At 35.8% G+C, this 23,416-nt stretch overlaps 1 protein-coding gene across 1 annotated transcript in view; it reads right to left on the reverse strand.

The window, feature by feature from the left end:
* The window catches only part of Col24a1 (collagen type XXIV alpha 1 chain), a 341,896-nt gene that overhangs the window by 300,488 nt on the left and 17,992 nt on the right, over window positions 1-23,416 (reverse strand). The window contains exons 4-6 of the mRNA XM_077791553.1: window positions 23,141-23,194; window positions 20,173-20,226; window positions 17,030-17,083 (exon numbers count right to left, since the gene is read on the reverse strand). Coding sequence (XP_077647679.1) covers window positions 17,030-17,083; window positions 20,173-20,226; window positions 23,141-23,194 — 162 coding nt within the window. The remainder of the gene's footprint in view (window positions 1-17,029; window positions 17,084-20,172; window positions 20,227-23,140; window positions 23,195-23,416) is intronic.

A 23,416-nucleotide genomic window follows, 5' to 3' on the forward strand; every position in this document is an offset into this window, starting at 1 on the left:
GCAGTATGAAGTGTCCTTCTATATCCCTTTTGATTAGCTTTGGCTTGAAATCTATTTTATTAGATATGAGTATGGACACTCCTGCTTGTTTCCGCGGTCCATATGAGTGATATGATTTTTCCCAACCTTTCACCTTCAGTCTATGTATATCTTTTCCTATCAAATGCGTCTCCTGTAGACAGCATATTGTTGGGTCTTGTTTTTTGATCCATTCTACTAGCCTGTGTCTCTTAATTGGTGAGTTTAAGCCATTAACATTTAGGGTTATTATTGAGATATGGTTTGTTCTTCTATCCATATTTGTTTATTGATGTTACTAAACCTGATTTGTTATCCTCTATGACTACTTTCCCCCCTTTACTGTCCTACCGCCCATTGTTGGTTTTCAATGTTGTTTTCCATTTCCTCTTCCTGTAATGTTTTGCCAAGGATTTTTTGAAGAGATGGTTTTCTAGCTGCGAATTCTTTTAACTTTTGTTTATTGTGGAAGGTTTTAATTTCATCTTCTAACCTGAAGCTTAATTTCGCCGGATACACGATTCTTGGTTGGAGCCCATTGTCTTTCAGTGTTTGAAATATGTTATTCCAGGATCTTCTAGCTTTCAGAGTCTGTGTTGAGAGATCAGCTGTTATCCTGATTGGTTTACCCCTAAATGTAATCTGCTTTCTTTCTCTTGCAGCTTTTAAAATTCTCTCCTTATTCTGTATGTTGGACATCTTCATTATAATGTGTCTAGGTGTGGATCTCTTATGATTTTGCACATTCGGCGTCCTGTAGGCTTCTAGGATTTGGGATTCTGTCTCAATCTTCAATTCTGGGAAGTTTTCTCGTATTATTTCACTGAATAGACTGTTTATTCCTTTGGAATGGAGCTCTGTGCCTTCCTGTATCCCAATGACTCTTAAATTTGGTCTTTTGATATTGTCCCATAATTCTTGGATGTTCTGCTCATGGTTTCTTAGCAGACTTGCTGAGCTGTTTATGTTCTTTTCCAGTTGAAATACTTTGTCTTCATTGTCTGATGTTCTCTCTTCTAAGTGATCTACTCTGCTGGTAGTATTCTCAATTGAGTTTTTAAGTTGGTTTATTGTTTCCTGCATTTCTAGAATTTCAATTTGTTTGTTTTTTATTACCTCTATCTCCCTGTGAAATTGATCTTTGACTTCCTGGATTTGTTTGTCAATGTGATCTTTCATTGTCTGATTTTGCTGTCTCATGTCTTCCTTGAGACTCCAGATCATCTGAAGCATATATATCCTGAACTCTTTATCTGATATTCCATCTGTTGCAGCTATTACCTCTTCTAAAGTTGAGTTGACCTGCATTGCTTGTGGTCCTTTCTTTCCTTGTCTTTTCATACTGCCCGCGTTTCTTTCTGCTTGGTGCAACTGTTGTGTTTTGAAATTTACCCCCTATTTATTTATGTTGCTCTTGTATACTTGAAAAGTCTCCCTTGCAGGTGCGGGCGGCGGCTGTGCCCCTACTCCAATTGGGGTGACGTGTCTATCACGCTGGCGGCTCTCTGGGCCTGTTCCGGGAGTGGAAGGCGGCTCTGCTCTGTCCCTATTCCAATTGGGGTGTCGTGACTACAATGCTGGCAGATCGCTGGGCCTCTTCCGGGCGTGGGCGGTGGGCTTGGCTGGTGGGATTCCACCTAATGGCAGTCCCTAACCTCCCTGCTTGCTAATTAATGGCTTCTCTGAGGCGCCACGCCTTCTGTAGCTGCGGGGCAGGCCGCGCGAATCAGTTGGCCTGGATCTCCGGGGTCCTGCTGCTGGCTGTTTTGATGTTACAAGCTGTTGGAGAGTGGTGGTGTATTCTTCAGCTTTCCCGGATGGTGGCCACTGACTGCCTGGATGGAGTGTCCGCTGTTTTGATGTTGCACTCTGAAGGAGAGTGGCGGTGTATCCTTCAGCTTTCCCGGATGGTGGCCGCTGACTGCCTCGGTGGAGTGTCCGCTGTGGGGGATGGGACTGTACCGCTTTCTTCCCCTTCTGAGAACCCGAGCTCGGCCCAAGGGTCCGTGTGGGCTTGGCTGGTGGGATTCCACCTAATGGCCTTCCCTAACCTCCCTGCTTGCCAATTAATGGCTTCACTGAGGCGCCACGCCTTCTGTAGCCGCAGGGCAGGCCACGCGAATCAGTTGGCCTGGCTCTCCGGGCCCTGCTGCAGGCTGCTGGGATCCCTGGCACTCTATCACTTTGATTTTTTCTGCTTGCCCCTCCCCCAGCGCTGGCTAGCCAGGTTTCCTTTTGGCTGCTACTGGGAGGAGGGGTTGGAGGTCAGGTGTCTCTGGTTTCCCCCTAGCCTGTATGGAGGCTCAGCTTGATACTCCCTCTCCCGGCAAGCCTAGGAGAGATTTTATGCGAATTCCCGCTGTCTGGGGGGTGAGCTGAATGACACCGACCTGTTTTGATGTCGCACTCTGAAGGAGAGTGGCGTTGTATCCTTCAGCTTTCCCGGATGGTGGCCGCTGACTGGCTCGGCGGAGTGTCCGCTGTGGGGGATGGGACTGTACCGCTTCCTTCCCCTTCTGAGAACCCGTGCTCGGCCCAAGGGTCCGTGTGGGCTTGGCTGGTGGGATTCCACCTAATGGCCTTCCCTAACCTCCCTGCTTGCCAATTAATGGCTTCACTGAGGCGCCACGCCTTCTGTAGCCGCAGGGCAGGCCACGCGAATCAGTTGGCCTGGCTCTCCGGGCCCTGCTGCAGGCTGCTGGGATCCCTGGCACTCTATCACTTTGATTTTTTCTGCTTGCCCCTCCCCCAGCGCTGGCTAGCCAGGTTTCCTTTTGGCTGCTACTGGGAGGAGGGGTTGGAGGTCAGGTGTCTCTGGTTTCCCCCTAGCCTGTATGGAGGCTCAGCTTGATACTCCCTCTCCCGGCAAGCCTAGGAGAGATTTTATGCGAATTCCCGCTGTCTGGGGGGGTGAGCTGAATGACACCGACCTGTTTTGATGTCGCACTCTGAAGGAGAGTGGCGGTGTATCCTTCAGCTTTCCCGGATGGTGGCCGCTGACTGGCTCGGCGGAGTGTCCGCTGTGGGGGATGGGACTGTACCGCTTCCTTCCCCTTCTGAGAACCCGTGCTCGGCCCAAGGGTCCATGTGGGCTTGGCTGGTGGGATTCCACCTAATGGCCTTCCCTAACCTCCCTGCTTGCCAATTAATGGCTTCACTGAGGCGCCACGCCTTCTGTAGCCGCAGGGCAGGCCACGCGAATCAGTTGGCCTGGCTCTCCGGGCCCTGCTGCAGGCTGCTGGGATCCCTGGCACTCTATCACTTTGATTTTTTCTGCTTGCCCCTCCACTTTTTTTTTTTAAATGTGAGAATATTTTTCTTGGTTGTTCAAAACATTACATAACTCATGACATATCATCTTTCATACATTTGATTCAAGTGGATTATGAACTCCCATGTTTACCCCAAATACAAGTTGCAGAATCACATCGGTTAGTGCTGCGTAATACTCCATTGTGTATAAATGCCACAGTTTTTTAATCCATTCATCTATTGAAGGGCATCTAGGTTGATTCCAAAGTCTAGCTATTGTGAATTGTGCTGCTATGATCATTGATGTGGCAGTATCCCTATAGTATGCTCTTTTAAGGTCCTCAGGGAATAGACCGAGAAGGGCGATAGCTGGGTCAAATGGTGGTTCCATTCCCAGCTTTCCTAGGAATCTCCATACTGCTTTCCATATTGGCCGCACCAATTTGCAGTCCCACCAGCAATGTACAAGTGTACCCTTTTCCCCACATCCTCGCCAGCACTTATTGTTGTTTGACTTCATAATGGCTGCCAATCTTACTGGGGTGAGGTGGTATCTTAGGGTGGTTTTGATTTGCATGTCTCTGACTGCTAGAGATGGTGAGCATTTTTTCATGTACTTATTGATTGATTGTATGTCCTCCTCTGAGAAGTGTCTGTTCAGGTCCTTGGCCCATTTGTTGATAGGGTTGTTTGTTATCTTATTGTTTAATTTTTTGAGTTCTTTGTATATTCTGGATATTAGGGCTCTATCTGAAGTGTGAGGAGTAAAAATTTTTTCCCAGGATGTGGGTTCCCTATTTACCTCTCTTATTGTTTCTCTTGCTGAGAAAAAAACTTTTTAGTGTAAGTAAGTCCCATTTGTTTATTCTTGTATTTAACTCTTGTGCTATGGGCATCCTATTAAGGAATTTGGAGTCCGACCCCACAATATGTAGATCGGAGCCAACTTTTTCTTCTATCAGGTGCAGAGTCTCTGATCTAGCTCCTTGATCCATTTTGAATTAACTTTTGTGCATGGTGAGAGAAAGGGGTTCAGCTTCATTTTGTTGCATATGGATTTCCAGTTTTCCCAGCACCATTTGTTGAAGATGCTATCCTTTCTCCATTGCATGCTTTTAGCGCCTTTATCAAATATAAGAAAGTTGTAATTTTGTGGATTGGTGTCTGTGTCCTCTATTCTGTACCATTGGTCCACCTGCCTGTTTTGGTACCAGTACCATGCTGTTTTTGTTACTATTGCTCTGTAGTACAGTTTGAAATCTGGTATCGCTATACCTCCTGATTCACACTTCCTGCTTCGAATTGCTTTTGCAATTCTGGGTCTTTTGTTTTTCCATATGAATTTCATGATAGCTTTATCTATTTCTACAAGAAATGCCATTTGGATTTTGATTGGCATTGCGTTGAACCTGTAGAGAACTTTGGGTAATATCGCCATTTTGATGATGTTGGTTCTGTCTATCCATGAACAGGGTACATTTTTCCATCTTCTAAGATCTACTTCTATCTCTCTCTTTAGGGTTCTGTAGTTTTCATTGTATAGATCTTTCACCTCTTTTGTTAGGTTGATTCCCAAGTATTTTATGTTTTTTGAGGATATTGTGAATGGGGTGGTTTTCCTCATTTCTATTTCAGAAGTTTTGTTGCTGATATACAGGAATGCCTTTGATTTATGCATGTTGATTTTATATCCTGCCACTTTGATGAATTCATTTATTAGTTCTAGTAGTTTCTTTGTAGACCCTTTTGGGTCTTCTAGATATAGGATCATATCATCCGCAAATAGTGATATTTTAAGTTCTTCTTTTCTTATTTTTATGCCTTTAATTTCTTTTGTCTGTCTAATTGCTCTGGCTAGTATTTCAAGGACTAAATTAAATAGAAGTGGTGAGAGAGGGCATCCCTGTCTTGTTCCAGATTTTAGCGGGAATGCCTTCAGTTTTTCTCCATTTACAATGATGCTAGCCTGAGGCTTAGCATATATAGCTTTTACAATGTTGAGGTAAGTTCCTGTTATCCCCAGTTTTTCTAGTGTTTTGAACATAAAAGGATGCTGTACTTTGTCGAATGCTTTTTCTGCATCTATTGGGACGATCGTATGGTTCTTATCTTTAAGTCTATTGATGTGGTGAATAACATTTATTGATTTCCGTATATTGAACCAACCTTGCATCCCAGGGATGAATCCTACTTGATAATGGTGCACAATTTTTTTGATATGCTTTTGTATTCGATTCGCCAGGATTTTATTGAGCATTTTTGCATCTATGTTCATTAGAGATATTGGTCTGTAGTTTTCTTTCTTTGAAGTGTCTTTGTCTGGTTTCGGGATCAGGGTGATGTTGGCCTCATAGAATGAATTTGGAAGAGCTCCTTCTTTTTCTATTTCTTGAAATAGCTTGAAAAGTATTGGTATTAATTCTTCTTTGAAGGTTTTGTAAAACTCCGCTGTATACCCATCGGGTCCAGGGCTTTTCTTGGTTGGTAGTCTTTTGATGGCTTCTTCTATTTCTTCCTTTGTTATTGGTCTGTTTAAATTGTGTGTGTCTTCCTGACTCAATCTGTGCAGCTCATATGACTTAAGAAATTTATCGATGTCTTCACTGTCTTGTATTTTATTAGAATATAGGGTTTCAAAATACTTTCTAATTATCTTCTGTATTTCTGTAGTGTCTGTTGTGATATTGCCTTTTTCATCCCGTATGTTAGTAATTTGAGTTTTCTCTCTTCTTCTCTTCATTAGCATGGCTAAGGGTCTATGGATCTTATTTATTTTTTCAAAGAACCAATTTTAGTTTTATCAATTTTTTCAATGTTTTTTTTTGTTTCAATTTCGTTGATTTCCATTCTGATTTTAATTATTTCTTGTCTTCTGCTATATTTGCTGTTGTTTTGCTCTTCCTTTTCTAGGGTTTTGAGATGTAGTGTGAGTTCATTTATTTGTTGGTTTTTTTCTTTTTTTGAGGAATAAACTCCAGGAAATGAATTTCCCTCTTGAAACTGCTTTCATTGTGTCCCATAGATTCTGGTATGTTGTGTCTGAATTGTGGTTTATCTCTAAGAATTTGTTGATTTCCTCCTTTATGTCTTGTGTAACCCATTGATCATTCAGTAACATATTGTTTATTTTCCATGTGATGCAGGATTTTTCCTTCCTTCTTTTATCATTGATTTCCAGTTTCATTCCATTATAATCAGATATGGTGCATGGTATTATCTCCACACCTTTATATTTACTAAGAGTTGCCCTATGGCATAATATATGATCTATCTTTGAGTAAGATCCATGTGCTGCTGAGAAGAACGTGTATCCACTTGATGATGGTTGATATATTCTATATATGTCGGTTAAGTCTAGGTTATTGATTGTGTCATTGAGTTCTATAGTTTCTTTATTCAGCTTTTGTCTAGAGGATCTGTCTAATGGTGAGAGTGGTATGCTGAAGTCACCCATAATTATTGTGTTGTGGTCTATTTGACTCTTGAACTTGAGGAGAGTTTGTTTTATGAACGTTGCTGCACCATTATTTGGTGCATATAAATTGATAATTGTTATGTCTTGTTGGTGGATAGTTCCTTTTAACAGGATATAGTGTCCTTCTTTATCCCTTTTGATTAACTTAGGTTTGAAGTTGATTTTATTCGATATGAGTATGGCCACTCCTGCTTGCTTCCGAGGGCCATGTGAGTGGTATGATTTTTCCCAAACTTTCACATTCAGCCTGTGTATGTCTTTTCCTATCATATGAGTCTCCTGAAGGCAGCATATTGTTGGATTTGTTTTTTTGATCTAGGTTACTAGCCTGTGTCTCTTGATTGGTGAGTTTAGTCCATTAACATTTAAGGTTACAATTGAAATATGATTTGCACTTCTGGTCATGTTTATTTATTTATTTATTTTAGTTTGGCTAGTTTTACTTTTTGGTTGTTGTCCTCCCCCTTTACTGAGATACCTCCCACTGTTGGTTTTGGGCACTATTTTTCCATTCCTCTTCTTGTAGAATTTTGCCCAAAATGCTTTGCAGTGCTGGTTTTCTGGCTGCGAATTCTTTTAGCTTTTGTTTATCATGAAAGATTTTAATTTCATTGTCAAATCTGAAGCTTAATTTTGCTGGATACAGTATTCTTGGTTGGAATCCATTATTTTTCAGAGTTTGAAATACATTGTTCCAGGATCTTCTCGCTTTCAAAGTCCGTGATTAAAAATCAGCTGTTAACCTAATTGGTTTACCCCTGAATGTAATCTGCCTCCTTTCCCTCGTAGCTTTTAATATTCTTTCCTTGTTCTGTATGTTGGCTATCTTCATAATTATATGTCTTGGAGTTGGTCTATTACAGTTTTGGATGTTTGGGGTCCTGTAGGCTTCCAGGATTTGGCAATCCATTCCACCTTTCATCTCTGGTAAGTTTTCTAGGATTATTTCATTTAATAGGTTGTCCATTCCTTTGGTTTGAACCTCTGTGCCTTCTTCTATCCCAATGACTCTCAAATTTGGTTTTTTGATGAGATCCCATATCTCTTGGATAGATTGCTCGTGAGATTTAAGCATCTTTTCAGTGTTGACTATATTCTTTTTAAGTTGATAAACTTTGTCTTCATTATCTGATGTTCTGACTTCTACTTGATCTAGTCTATTTGTAATATTCTCGTTAGCGTTTTTAATCTGGTTTATGGTTTCTTGCATTTCTAAAATTACTGTTTTTTTTTTTTAAGATCTCTATCTCCTGGTAAAGCTCGTTCTTTGCAGTTTGAATTTGTTTGTTTAGTTCGTTTTCAAAATATACTTTCAATTCTTGGACTTGCTGTCTCATGTCCTCTCTAAAATTCCGTTCCATCTGAGTTAGGTATGCCTTGATTTCTTTCCCTGTCCATGTTTCTGATGCTTCTAGGTCCACCTGTAGATTTAAGTTGTCCTGCATTATCTGTAATCCTTTTTTCCCTTGTTTTTTCATGTTGTTCACATTATTTTCCAGCTCTGTTTGACTGCTTTGTAACTGCTTTCTCCTATACATTTGTTTTGGCTTTGTTTATCTCTGTTGTCTCTCCTTTATGGTGGGAGATTATGCCTATAGATGTTGTGCTTTATTGTACTTTAGAGCTGATTCATTCAATTTATAAAGGGCTTCCGGATTTTGTATGCATATAGTGATTTGTTTTTTGTTCTTAGGACTTTTGGTTAGGTGCTATGAAGGTATAAGGGTTAGTATGTCTTGGCTACTTTTTGCATTTGATTCTAATTTTAATTCCTGTATTATAAATCTTCCTTTACTTTGCTGTACTTTCACCTTTGTTAACTAACTGCTTCTTCTTATGATCCATTGGGTAAAATGTCACCTAGGTTTATCATGGAGAGAAAAGGAAGCTGCATGACTGCATACTTTGCTTGTCTGTGCATGAATTGAACAACTGCTATCCAGTGAGCATTCACTAACATACTTGAACAAAATGATCTGACTTGTTACTGATCATTATGTACAACTGTTACTTATATAGTAATTTTTGTACTAAACAGCCAGTAGCAAAGTTTATATTTTATGTAATTAATCACATTTAAATATTATGATTTAAATGGGCTAAGGAACTGAACAGACACTTCACAGAAAAAGAAATACAATTGATCTACAAACATGAAAAAGTATTCATTACCTCTAGCAATTAGAGAAATGCAAATAAAAACTACTCTAAAATTTCATCTCATTCCAGTCAGAATGGCAATTACCAAGAATACAAGCAATAATAAGTGTTGGTGAGGATGTGGGGGAAAGATACCCTCAAACATTTCTGGTGGGATTGTAAATTGGTTCCACTACTCTGGAAAGCAGTAATTCCTCAGAAAACTTGAAATGGAACCATCATTTGACCGAGTTATGCCACTCCTTGATTTATTCCCAAAGGACTTAAAATCAGTATACTACAGTGACACAGCCACATCAATGTTTATAGCAGCTCAATTCACAATAACTAAACTATGGAAACAACTAGATGCCCTTCAACAGATGAATGGATAAAGAAAATGTGGAACATATACACAATGGAATATTACTCATCCTTAAAAGAAGAACGAAATTATGGAATTTGCTGGTGAAAGGATGGAGTTGGAAAATATCATGCTAAGTGAAATAAACCAAACTTCCCCAAAACAAAGACCAAATATTTCCTCTGATAAGCAGATGTTGATCCATAATGGAGGGTTGATAGGGAAGAATTAAGGAACTTTGGATTGTGCAGAGGAGAATGAGGGTAGGTGTAGGAATATAGGAATGGGAAGGACAGTGGAATGAGATGGACATTATTTATATATGTTTATATATATATATATATATGTATATATATAATCATGCTACTGGTATGACTCTGCACCATGTACAGCCAGAAGAAGGAGAAGTTATGCTCCATTTGTGCACAATGTGTCAAAATGTATTCTACTGTCATGTATAACTAACTAGAACAAATTAAAAAAAGAGAGAAAGAAAAATAAAATATTATGGTAATGTTCCAGGGAGCTGGTACTATTTAATTAAACTTTGGCAACTAAAATCTGGATATACTGAAATCATGCAACGTGAGAATTATTTGTATATACATATATATTGGGAATGTCCTTATCATATCCATGCTGTGAAATTTATACACTATTGGTTTACACTTTTTAACAATCTTCTTTCTCCCCTACTAAATTGAAATTATTTATATTCATAAAGACATTTTCTACATATGTGAAAGCATTCTCAACAGCACAAGATAACTTCTGCATTATCATCCTTCCTTTTTGTCATGGGCTTCCTTCTTCTAACTTTCAAGTTTCAAAGTTTTAGAACGGTAAAAGCATCACAAAAGATGGGAGGAAAAACAGGAAGAGAAAGGTAATAGCATTCCTCCCTAGAATCCACAAAAATGTCCAAGAAATTCTGGGGAGTAGAGAATTTACCTCTAGCACTCCCTTCTTAAAATTCTTAGCATCTCTCGACTACATGATAAATGTTTTAATATAGTATACAAGTTCCTTTATAATTTGGTCCTTGAATATTCCTCAAGCCTTACCTAGTGTGACCCTTTCTGCCTTACAATGTGTCATTTAGGAACAAGGAACTGCTTTTTGCCTCCAGCCCTTTACTTACGAGCCATCTATGTGCAAATATCGTTATTATCTCCTACACAGAGTATCATCAGAATGACTTCCACACATCCTCAAGATTCATTTTAAATACCTCCTCCTTCCCAGCTCCCTCCACTTACCTACCCCCATCCCCAAGAAATTTCTATAACTATATACTATAATATATAATATATATATATATAATATATAACTATAGCTATATACTATAATATCCTTTTCATATCTTCATCATTGCATTTGCAATAGCATAATATACTTTTGTGATTTACTTTTGTATGTTTTATTTCTAAGACAGTAAGCTAATTAAAGGCAAGAAGTATGTCTTATTAATATAACACTAATTTACTATGTGAACTACAAGACAACAGGATACCATAAGACACCTGCAGCATTCTAGGGCTAGTGACAAAATTTAACAGAGGAAGACTGCTCTTCTTTTTTTTTTTAAAGTAACTTCCCGGGAACTTTTGCTTCTGTCTATGAAGGGAAGGCAAAGGTAGGCTAATCATTATGCATAATCAGATGAAAGGCAATATCACTGAGAGATTAATAACAGGTTAACCAGTTATACTCAGCTGACTTGAAATAAAATCATGGGTGAGTGGAGTCAGAGGACTGTGGGAAAATGAAAGAGAGAGAGGAAATAATCCTTTGAGAAGCAAACTACAAGGTGAAAATATGCAGTAGAACTGAGGGAAGGGGAACAGTCAAATCAAATTAAAGAACATCAAAGTCCACACACTAATAATATGTTCTTGCCATGTACCAGACACATGACTGAGATAGCACAGTGAATGCACTACAGTCCTTGAACTTAACAATTTAGAGTGTATCTCCTACATCAGATAGATTTCTCTTTAGCCACTGCTACTGCACTGTTGTCTGAAAGTCAATATTACAGGTTCTTTCTCTGTAATGGAATAACTTAGTTTACAGATTAGGTAATTACAAGTCTTTAGCAAAGTTTGTCAAATATTAGTGTACTCATGTCAGCATGCCTCAAGGAATAAAACAAAGGTCTGTGAGTTTTGACCAAAATTATCAGACAAACCTAAAATTGAAAAATAGTAACAAGACAGGAAGATCACAGTTGATCAAAATATTCCTAAGCAAGAATCAGAATGAGATCAAAATCAATAACCATGAGAATGTAAGCATCTTGGGTTAAGTATATTTCCTAAAGTCCTAAGGATATGGATTTTAATTATTTTCAAAACATTAAATAAAAGAATGATCCTAGATAGGTGGAAAACCTGAAGAAACTTAAATTGCAGTATGAATACAAAACAAACATCTTTCTGCCAACATCTCTTTCTTAAAATATACTTCCTTCAAGCACACAACAGACTTTTTCCAATCTTTGTCCCAAAATCCTAACAACATTGACCAATAACTTCTTTTAAGTAGTATTCAACTTTTGCTTTCATACCATTAACCCTTTTGTCCCTTTAACTAGCTATTGTATAGAAAAATAGTATGCTATTGGCTGGGGCTTTAGCCCAGTGGTAAAGCACTTGCCTCGCATGTGTGAGGCACTGGATTCAATCCTCAGCACTGCATAAAAAAATAAAGATACTATGTGTTCATCTACAACTCAATAAATATTTTTAAAAAAGAAAAATAGTATGCTAGATAAATTCTCAAAATGATGCTCAATGACAGATCACAGTTTATTCTGGAGTTTTTAAAAGACTTCTGGAAACCAAAATACTTTCAGCCAAATGAATTTATTGCTAATGTTGGAATTTCAATCACATGAGCCAGACTGAGGGAAATATCTTTGGGCACAGGAACATTTTCAAAGTCCCACAAATATACCACTTTGAAAATCATTGGCTTGCCTGGTGGCGAAGTCAGTACTGTGTTGTCTTATTCTCAGCTTCCCCTGCCATTAGTGGGAATGGCAGATTGCAGAGGAGATGGGAATAGTAGAAACAAAGCCCCTAAGCAGCAGCTTTTGTATTACTCCTTCAGTACAACACTTGGACTGCGAACCAAGCCAAAATAAAACATAGCTCTGCAGATTTTTACAAGAAAAATGGGCCAGTGAGACATGATCTATAGAGTTAGCAATGGAACAGCAGAAATTTCCATACTTTTCTCTTCATGCACTGATTTTATGCCAACTCTGATTTTTTTCTGTTATTGTTCTCATTGACATGCAGTATTGTTACAGCTTGTTAGACTGCTCTTGCTTTAAATAATGTATAAAAAGCTGCATATTTTGCATAACTGATAAATCACAATGCATTCTACTTCATGCATTCAGGGGTTTTCTTTTCCAACTTTATACAGATATTTTCTGTGTACTTTCTATATAATGGAAATACTTTTTAAAAAATAACTGAATTCATTCTATCAAAATAAAATAAGAATTCACAATGATTTTTAATTATCATTAAATAATAGGGCTTTTGATATTCAGAAAAAATATTATACATTTATAGAAATCTGCTTTCATATTTCACAATTGCTTTGAGTTAGACCTTAATGCTAAGATGTGCTTAACTGCTTATACTTGGCTCATCTTCTTGAATATAAAAAACTGTTTCAGTTGATTACATCACTAATGTTCTTAAAGTTTGAAATAGTAGGCTTCCAATTTTAGCAATTGATCGGATAAAAATGAATTTAAAAAATCATCTTGAATCCAAGTTCAAAATTATAATTCTTGTCTTCTATCCAACCCAGCATGTACTCTGGATCCAATTTGTCTGCCTTTTGGCAAAAACTTAAGACACTTGGTGGGAAGTGAAAATATACTTCAGTTCCTAGGAAAATAAGTGTTATATGAATATGGCTAAATTGAGGCAATAAAACCAGAGGCAAACATTTAGATTGTTAAAGATGTTAATACTGGTTTTTAAAAATGGGATTGGGAGGGTGGGTTAAAAGAAGGAAAATACAAAAGCAAGTCAAAAGAATCTACTGAAGAGTGAAGAAAATACTGCTGCTGAAACCTCAACAGTACTTGTATTTTTCAAAACTATTTTTACATTACAATCTGTTTATCTCAACAGGTTTTATGACTTGTTGGTGTGATATACACAACATTCTTACATTTTAGCTTTAAAGATTACTTGAGTTTTGTCTATATTAGAAGAATTTTAATATTTCCAGATATTTCCAGAGGGAATAAAATAGTGAAGTCATAACTATCTATCATCCAAAACTATATTTATTCCCTTGGCTTTCAAGCAAAACAGTATTTTGCTTCCTCTTGCATATATGCTAGAAATAGAAATACTGAAAAACCAATATATAATAAACATTGACTTTAATGAATTAATAGAAAACAATATTCAAAACTATTAAAATCACAGTCATTATGAGTCTATCAGGCCTGGATTTGCATTCTAGAACTGCCAATGAATAGTTGTGTCGCCTTTTAACCCATGTACATGTCAAGTAACTGCTTTATGACATATTGAACACAGTATCTGTTTCAGTGGGTTGTTTTAAACATTAAAACAGTACTCAGCAAACCAGAACATCAGATATAATTTAAACAGCCACTTTTAGTATTAGTAGTAATACTTCACCATAATTCCATAAATAGTTTAACAGATAAAAATATATAATTACCTCATATTTATCAAAACCCAAATACCTATTTCTTTCTCATATTATACCCCAAATACATAGCTAAAAGCACAGATCAATATCAATGTTTTCTCTCATGATCCAGCTGTAAACTCTCTAAATGACCCTGAGCAATTCTCTTAACCTTTCTGGACTTATCTCAGTTTTTTAAATTACAAAATAAAGAACTTAAGTTCTTGATCTCAAGAACATCTAGCACTTTGGGGGAAGAACTGCAAGGATTAAGTAATAGGAGTATCTAGGGTAAAGGTAGAATGAGCCATTATTCTAGCATGGATCCCATTTACAGGAAATAACTCTATAAATTAAGTGTTATAAAAATGCAACAAATTAGTTTACTAAATTTAAAAAAGCTTATAACTTACCTAAACATTCTACCCAACAATGTCTTTCTCCTTTCACAAAAAACCACAAGAACAATATAAAAGATCCTTTTGAATGCATTTCTACTGTACATTCAAAGTAACATGTACAAGCCTGCTAGGTAAAGATGTAGTCTTTTCCTAGCAATATTTGTTTTCCAAAAAAAATTATGTAGGTATACTTTCCATTATCAGATGTAAAGAAGGAAAACATTCTCAGAAACATTATAAAATCATTTCAAATATTTCAATACCACTCTGAACAACTTTTAAACCATAGTACACTATGGATATTTCATTTATCAATAAGTAATTTAGTTTAAAATACTTTGTACAAAGCCTTCTCTAAAGAAAAGTCTATAGCAGCTGCTAACTGATAATTTACCAAGATCTCTGGCTTCTACAGGGCCTTTTTCTATTTGTTAACAACAAAAAAAAAAGTCAGATTTGAAAGGTTTAAAAAGTAATACAAGAGAAAAATAAATTTGTGAAAGATATTAAATTCATGGCCTTAAAATAATGCTGTTAACTGTCTTGAAACGGAACAAAAATAATATATTCTTTTTAACATTTTAAAACACCAATGGGTCATGTTAATATGCATATAGGTCTTCGAAAGGCAACCTTCGAGTTCAAATTATGGTTAAGTATTATTACTGCTTTAAGTAAATATATCATCAAATTAAAATGATTACCTTTTTTTTCTTGTGCCTATCAATAATATTTCTTCCCAGAGGTAGCATGTTGTTTACTCCTCTACACTAAAACTGCTCAACATTTACTTAGTTTTTTCCTTTCTGAATTGCTAATTTCATGAGCCATAGATATCATTAAATTGCAGAATTTAAAGATTAGTATATTCTTATATTATATATAATATCACTATGCAGGATGCAATAACTATATATTTAATATTAAGTAAAACAATTGAGATCATTGTATATTACAAGATCTTTGTTTGATTCAATATGGCAGTACAGTTCCTAACAGATACATTAGTAGTCAGAGGGACACTGAGGAGCATTAAATGAACAGATTAATGATGGAATATTAAGACAAATTATGTTATAAATGATCAACTCTGCAGTTTCACGTCTCCATGGGGGCAACTAATAACCTCAAGGGAGTTAGCATATTCTAACTACTATCTGAAATGAAGACTATGATAAAGGCCATAAAAATAACAGTTCAGTCACTGTAAGATCAAAACCTTTTCATTATTTTACAATTTAGTCCTATAACCGATGTTATAAAGAAAAGCAAGAGGTCAAGATTCTTTACAAAACTAGATATATTTACATTTACTAAGGACTGATTCTTTGACCCTTTGTCATCTAAGTTATTATCTCATTCCCTCTTCCCCAAAACTCACAATACAGTGGGTAATATTACATCAACATTTTACAGATGAGAAAAACAAGGTGTAGGGAGGATAAACAACTTTCCCATGGCTAAGGGACCTAGAAAATGGCAGATGGGATTTGAATAGAGCAATCATAACCTGAATACTGCCTGCAACCTAAATCTCCCAAGTAGAAAATTTAATACATTAATATAACAACCTTACTATTATACCTATTTAGATATCCACAGCAAGTCAAATACTGCTCTACAACATTTTGAGGCCCTTAATACCTTAGTAAGAAATTTTTGTCTTCTTCATTCCCTACTGAAAACTAACAATCCTGTCTTTGGGAAAATAATGCAGCACAGATAAAGGAAAATTCACACTTGTGTTACTCCAGTAAACTCCATAACACCTTTGATAAAATAATTATAGCAGTTGTGTTAATATTCCTTTCTGTCTCAGAGAAAGCCAAGTCATATGCATATGACTACTCTTTTTTCACTAGCTATTTCTAGTATTCACTTCCATTCTACCCTTCAAGCCTCACATTTGCATATATATCCTGGCAAAGATTATTATTTCTCACTGAAATGAGAACTCTTAAACATCCATGTGTAATACAGAAAAGCAACTAAACCTCAACCTCAGTTTGGTTACGTAAAAGTTACAAGATGACTTCAAAGTTTCAAAAGTAGTCATTGCCCTAATATACTGGGAGGGGTTAATATTTTAATATTCTAATATTCAGAAATTTTTTACTTTCCCTTGCATGTGAATTTTATATCCATCATTAGCTGAAGGGTCTTTTATAACCTAAGATCTTGGGGTTTTTTTTTTTGTGTGTGTGTGGGCATCGTTTTCCTAAATAAGTACAGCAATTTTAAGGCATTTCCTTAAAACATCTGTAATCCCCACAGCTTGGGAAGCTGAGGCAGGAGGATTGTGAGTTCAAAGACAGCCTCACTAATTTAGCAAAGCATTAAGCAGCTTAGTGAGAACCTGTGTCTATAAAATACAGAAAAGGGGTGGGAATGTGGCTCAGTGATTGAGTGCTTCTGAGTTCAATCCCCAGTACCAAGAAAAGGAAAAAAAAAAAAAAAGAGTTTGGGAAAAAGCAGAGATAAAAACATGGATAATCTTGAGCTAGTTTATTTAAGGTACAATTTATAAAAACAAACAGACAAACAAACAAACAAAAAAAACACCCACTTTCTCTTTCACACTGCTAACACTGGTTTTAAGCTTAACTTCAAAATAAGATAGTAGTAGTTGAAAAGCTCCAGGATCCATCTGACATCCAATTATGTCAAAGTAAAACTACCTCTTACCTTTTCACCTTGCAAACCAGGGGGTCCTATTAATCCAGAAAGGCCTTTATCACCCTATAAACAAAACATGGGGGTTTAATGTCATGAAAGAAAACAGGAAATTAAAACTCTCTTTAATCTTGTACATCAAGGCCTTATGACATTCACTTCTGATCTTCACCATCATGCTCAAGTTTCACCTCATTTCTCAATCCTTTTCTGAGGTTCCCTTACCTCTTGAGCGCAGAACAACTGGATTGTATTTTCCCACCTCTATGCCTTTGCTCCTTTTTCTCTGTTGTTCCTTTCTCTAGAAATGCCCTCACTCCTAAAATTTCCATCATTTAAAAAAAAAAAACTGAAGGCATTTTCTTAAAACTTCTAAGATACTTTGTAAACCAATTTCTTTTTTTCGTTGAGGACCTCAAACACACCTAGAGGTGTGTGGAAAGCCCACTGGGTTCACAGCAGGCACCTAAGAAGGCTTACTTCCGCTTCAGGGCCTACTGTAGTGTGGGCTGTTCAGATGGCCCCTGGGGAATCACTACGGAGAATGTTAATTGGGAGGCAGCTCTGTTTTGCTGTGACAGACACAACTTGACCAGAATAAACTTCACCAATAAGACCCACCTTCCTAGCACTTCCAGAAGGACCTGCCAGCATGTTTTGAGGGAGAAAGGAGACAAGAATGCTTTTGAGGGAGAAAGGAGACAGGTGAGGTTCCTGTTTCACAGGAAGCTGTGCGCCAAAAAGAGTTTGGGAGAGGCCCAGGTGGTGGCCCACGTCTATAATCTCAGCATCTTGGGAGGCTGGGGCAGGAGGATGGCGAGTTCAAAGACAACCTCAGCAATTTACTGAAACACTAAGGAACTTAGTGAGGTTCTGTGTCTATAAAATACAGAAAAGGGCTGGGGATGTGGCTTGGTGGTTGAGGACTTCTGAGGCCAATCCCCAGTACCACACACACACACACACACACACACACAAAAAAAAAAAAAGTTTGGGAGAATTCAGAGATAAAAAACATGGATAATCTTGAGCTAGTTTGTTTAAGGTACACTTTATAAAAACAAACAAACAAACAAAAAACCCACCCCCTTTCTCTTTTCACACTGCAAGGGATTTATTGCGAGTAGAAAGAAAATGTATTTGAAGTGGGAAAAATAAGGCCAGGGGTGCTGAGGGTGAGCCCCAGGTGCTTAACATGTGTGAGGCCCTGAGTTCAAACCCAACCACCAAATAAATAAATGAGTATTTAGAGAATAATCTTAAGGAAACCCCAAAACAACTGTATGTTCTGTTCAGTCTGTTTATTATGTCGTAAAAACAATCAAAAGAGAAAAGAATGTTTCTTATTAACAACAGGGTGCTTTCCCATTCTAATGCTGCTTCTCACTTGTCTTATGGAAAAGGAACAACCACATCACGTAAAAACTATGTATACATGCCCTTGAGGTCTCAAAGAGCTTAAAAACTTGTGCATAATTTATTATAGATGTTACTTAGAGGAGTTACATGGTAAAGGATGAGCCTGATCCTTACTTCTATTGTTTGATTGTTCACAATAACTTTATTGCAAAAATGGACAAATAATTAAAATATAATTATCCAATACCCCTTTATTTCCACCAATATAAGTTTGATTTTATTTATATTCAGGTTGATGGGTGTTACTAATCTGTTTCCTCAATATATATGAACCCAATTTCATATAAATACAATTCCTAAGAGACTGCATTAAAATTTTACCATTTTAGAAATACATTTCTCAGTTATAAAGGTTGGATTCTACTTAGAGCTTAATGACAAACTGCTATTAAATTTTATATCTAATTACATTTATTTTATGTAGAATTAACTCCAACTTGTGTATAACTCAAAAGGTTAAAAAAATTCTCAATTTCCATACTGAACCACCTTATATTTTGTACAGAGAAACCACAAAGAAAGATAAAATCAAGTATTTGATAGAAATGTTTACATTTAATCTGGAGGCTTTATTTAAAGCAGTCACCAAAACACAGTGGGCCTTTAATTTCTAAATTTTAAGAAAGAAAGTAAATGCACTATATTTATATATTTTTAAAAGTAGACATTTATATTTCTTTCTCAGATTGCAAAATGTTTTTTCTTGTAGTAATGAAGAGATCAGTGAAAATACCATTGCTAGTAATAAACTTTCAGTCCCTTTCTGTTACTTAGACTTAATAAACTCAGTTCCATCATATTAATAAAATTCCTAAAATTTTAGATTTAAAAGTTTTTGAAGATTTACTTGTAAAGGATTGGAGTATTTATCTTTAGAGTCCACTATTAAGATGTGATTTATTTTTAAAGTTGACAACAGTTTCTGAAGGCCAATTGAAGATCAAATTTCAGCCCAGAATTACTTAGGGATTTTTAAAGTTTGTGAATATATGCCACATAAACAAAAACATCCTACAATTATATCACATGTACCAAGTACTAGTCTAAATAAAACTTCCCAAATGTTCTCCTAAAGACTCCACTTGTATTTACTCTAACTGCAAAACAGCATCCTTTCCCCAATAAAGACTGTGTTGCTGTTTACTTTAGAACATTACTGTTTGTATTTCATGAGTATTATGGTAATATGAAAAGCAGCCTGGATAAGAAATCAGAAAATTTGTACATATCATTAACTGTTGCTTGCTATCCATGTGATGAGCCACTTAAAATCTATTAATTCTGTTTTCTCAAATAGAAAATAAGATAATGATGACTGTTTATTACACAGGGAGTTATTATGGTACTTACAGAATAAAGTATGTGAAAATATTCTTAAAAATATAAAATGGCATTGGAATTATGTATCATCGTGTTCATGTATAATAATTGCAAAATCTTTGAGGTTAAGACCACATCCTACTCTAATTCTTTTATCCCATGCACCCCTAATTGGGAGGTAGCACAATGGTAGCCCCAGAGGGCACTAAATAAAATTAATGGTAAGATTTAAATTGGTAAGTTAAACTGATGGGACATAATTTACTTAATTCTTCAAATATTTCTTCCTTCATTAAAATCCAATGGTTTTATGCTGTCTTCTCTGATACAATAAAATCTACATCTTAAGAAGATAAATATGATTATAAATAACCAAAACATTTTACTATGATTCTATTTCATGGACAAATAATTACCTTTTCTCCAGAAACAGCCTGACCAGGGGAAAATCCAGGATCTCCTTTGGGGCCCTAGATAAAACAGTTACAAAACACTTGGAAAAATCTGAATAATATATAGTATAATACATATATTCAGTTACCTATCATCGGATTCTATATACATCATATGGTGTTAAATGAAATTATTTCAAATTGATGTAGTCATGGATTATTTACTTTTTTTGGCAGTACTAGGGGTTGGAACCCAGGGTCTTGCACATCTAGGCAAGTGCTCTACCATTGAACTACACTCCCAGTCGTTTTCTAAATTTGTTTTTATTTTGAGACAGGTTCTCACTTAGTTGAGGCTGGCCTCAAGCTTGAAATCCTCCTGCCTCAGCCTGTTGAGTAATGTGATTACAGGTGTATACTAATGTGTCTGGCTACCTTTTTAATGTATAGTTTTATTAATCTTATTTTTAAATGCTGAGAGCTGAGAAGATTGCTAAAAATCCTCTAGAGAGAATTGATTTTAAAAATATAATATTACTATTGAAACATTTTTCTTCAGAAAATCTAGGTAAAGGTTCTATTATCTCTTTCATTTTTGTGACCCATTGAGTTATCATTCCTATTTTAGCATTGGGAGACTGGTTACTTTAGAAAAGGAAAATTTCTTATAATAATCCTAAAATTTGTTTGAGTATTTGCCAAAATTTTGCAATGAAAATGCATTCATCACCTTCATAATAAAGAAAATAGAAATGAGAAACTCTTTCATTCTGTTCCAAAAAATAGATACATTACATAGTCTGGAAATCTTAATCTTTTACATTTCAAAGAAACATGACATTAAGTTTCAGCCAAAGTTTTTTGACACAATATTAAAACAATATTTCTTATGATGCTGCCATGGTTTGAATATGGTTTGTCCCCACCAAAATTCATGGTGAGGCTTAATCATAAATGCAACAGATTTGGGAAGTGGGGCCTACTGGGAGGTATTTGGGGAATGGGGGTGAAGACCTCATGAATAGAACAGTGCCATCTCTCTGGAATGAGCTCTCTTGCTCTCAGCATAACTACATTAATTATTACAATCAAGATGTTATAAAGTAGTTTTCCTTTGTCTCCTAATCCCTTTCACATGTACTTACCCTTCTGCCAAAATTCCCTCACCAGAAGTCAAGCAGATGCTAATGCTGAGAGCTTGGACTTCCCAGCCTCTAGAATCATTTACTATAATAAACTTGTTTTCTTCATAAATTATCCAGTCTAAGATATTCTGATATTGCAACCCAAAACAAAGACAGATGCATAGTAGCAAAGAAAGTTTAACTATTTATCACACCTCACAAAATAAAGGTCTAGTAGAGATTCTTCACAATTCAAATTCTGATATCCTTATCAACTGAGAATAAATAATTCTACATTCCTAGATAGTTCTAAAAATTATGTACTTTAAAGGAAATAAAAAGGTATCTTCTTTCACATATTCAAAGATGCTTTTAAATGTCATTTAAGCTGATGAATGATAGAAGATCAAAAGAAAAGTTTTTAATATTTCACATTTTTTTCATTGTACAGATTATAAATTTATAAACAAAGCAGAAATTTGTCAAAGAGCCCTGTGTTATATAATCAAAGAAAAATTTTAAAACAAAAGTTGTCTTTGAGGTTGATCTCTTTCCTTCCATAGCTATTACCACTTCTACCACTAAAGGCTACTATTTTAGATCATTGATTTCAAGATTATTGACCTCAGAAATTATTTTGGTTATATTTTAATGTTACAAATTCAATTCTTCATCAAAAATATTTTTAAAAAGGTAGTAACATAGGCATTGCAGTGAGAGCACCTGTAGTCCTAGCAGTCAGGAGGCTGAAGCAGAAGTTCAAGACCAGCCTAGGCAACATGATGAGAATCCATCTCAAAAAAAAGTAGCAAGTTTAAAATTTATAAGATATCAGAGCTTATTTAATAAATTCCCTTTTGCAGATAAAGAGAATGAAGTCTAAAAAGGTTAAATCTTATTTATTGGTTGTAATATATTATAATATTTATTACAGAATCAAGTGAGTTAATTTGAGGCAATAATTTCCAAATACTTTTTAAAGGATTTAAGAAATTATAGTCCTTGAGAAGTTTAACTATAATAAAATCCTTTGTGACCTATGTTTTTACTTATAAATACCATGTTAATTTTTTTTATAATTGATTCTTTTTACATAGTTTTAATTTGCTGATTTATATCTGCTCGCTCATTATGACCATCTTTTCCTTGAAAATATTTAAATAGTCAATATAAAATATTCAACTGCTAATTTAAACATTTGGGTTCTCTTGAGATATGTTTGTATTGGCCACTTTTTAAACCTCAAATCAGATTTCTCTTTTCTTTTTATGGCTAGAAATTTTTGATTGTATACTATGTATCAGATGTGATATGTTGAAGAAATTTTAGATTTTCTTATCTCCTTCGGATTTTTTCTGTTTTTTAGGCAGTTAAATCCTGAAATATCTCCTTTGAAAAATAGGTTTTGTAATTTTTTTAGGAGGGGCTTCTTTCAGTTTTGCTCTTAGTGTGAGTCCATTAGTCCAAGGATAAGGAATTTAGATAACATGTGGCCCTTCCTGAATGTCAGTGAGAAGGTTTACCAAGGCATTTGTCATGTCTCTAAAATGTTTTCCTTGTTGTGATTAGTGGCTAAAGTTAGTTTAATTCTTTCAAACTTTCAATCACTTGTTGCTCTCTGTGAAGCTTCTTGGGGTATCCCTCATGCCGGTACATGTCAGATCATCCAAGAATTAAAGGGAGTCTAATCTAGGTTTTAGGGGAGCTCTTCTATTTTTCTCCTTAGATTTTATCATTTTATTCCTCAATTTACAATTATTCTGGCAGTCTGATTCTCTGACTTATCACACCATTTACCAAATGTGTGTGTGTATTTTCTGCCTGAAAAATCATATGAACATCATTTATCATCATTAATAATCACTCACCTTTGGACCTGGTAATCCAGGTAACCCAGGATTTCCATGTGGTCCTGGCATGCCCTGCAAATGTGAAAAGGTCTGTTTATTCTTAGAAATAAATACCGATATAAATTTCAGTGCTTATTCAAATAAACATTAAATAATACAATCTAATCAAATTAATAATCTTTTTTCAAAAATTTTTAACATTATATGAGTAAATTTTTAAAATATGTTTTATCTCCTTTATTTGCCACCCTAAATCCAGCCACAGCATATTGCTTAGCACTTTTAAAGGCTATG

Source organism: Urocitellus parryii, chromosome 11, assembly GCF_045843805.1.
Source record: "Urocitellus parryii isolate mUroPar1 chromosome 11, mUroPar1.hap1, whole genome shotgun sequence".
In the NCBI taxonomy this organism is placed as follows: domain Eukaryota; kingdom Metazoa; phylum Chordata; class Mammalia; order Rodentia; family Sciuridae; genus Urocitellus; species Urocitellus parryii.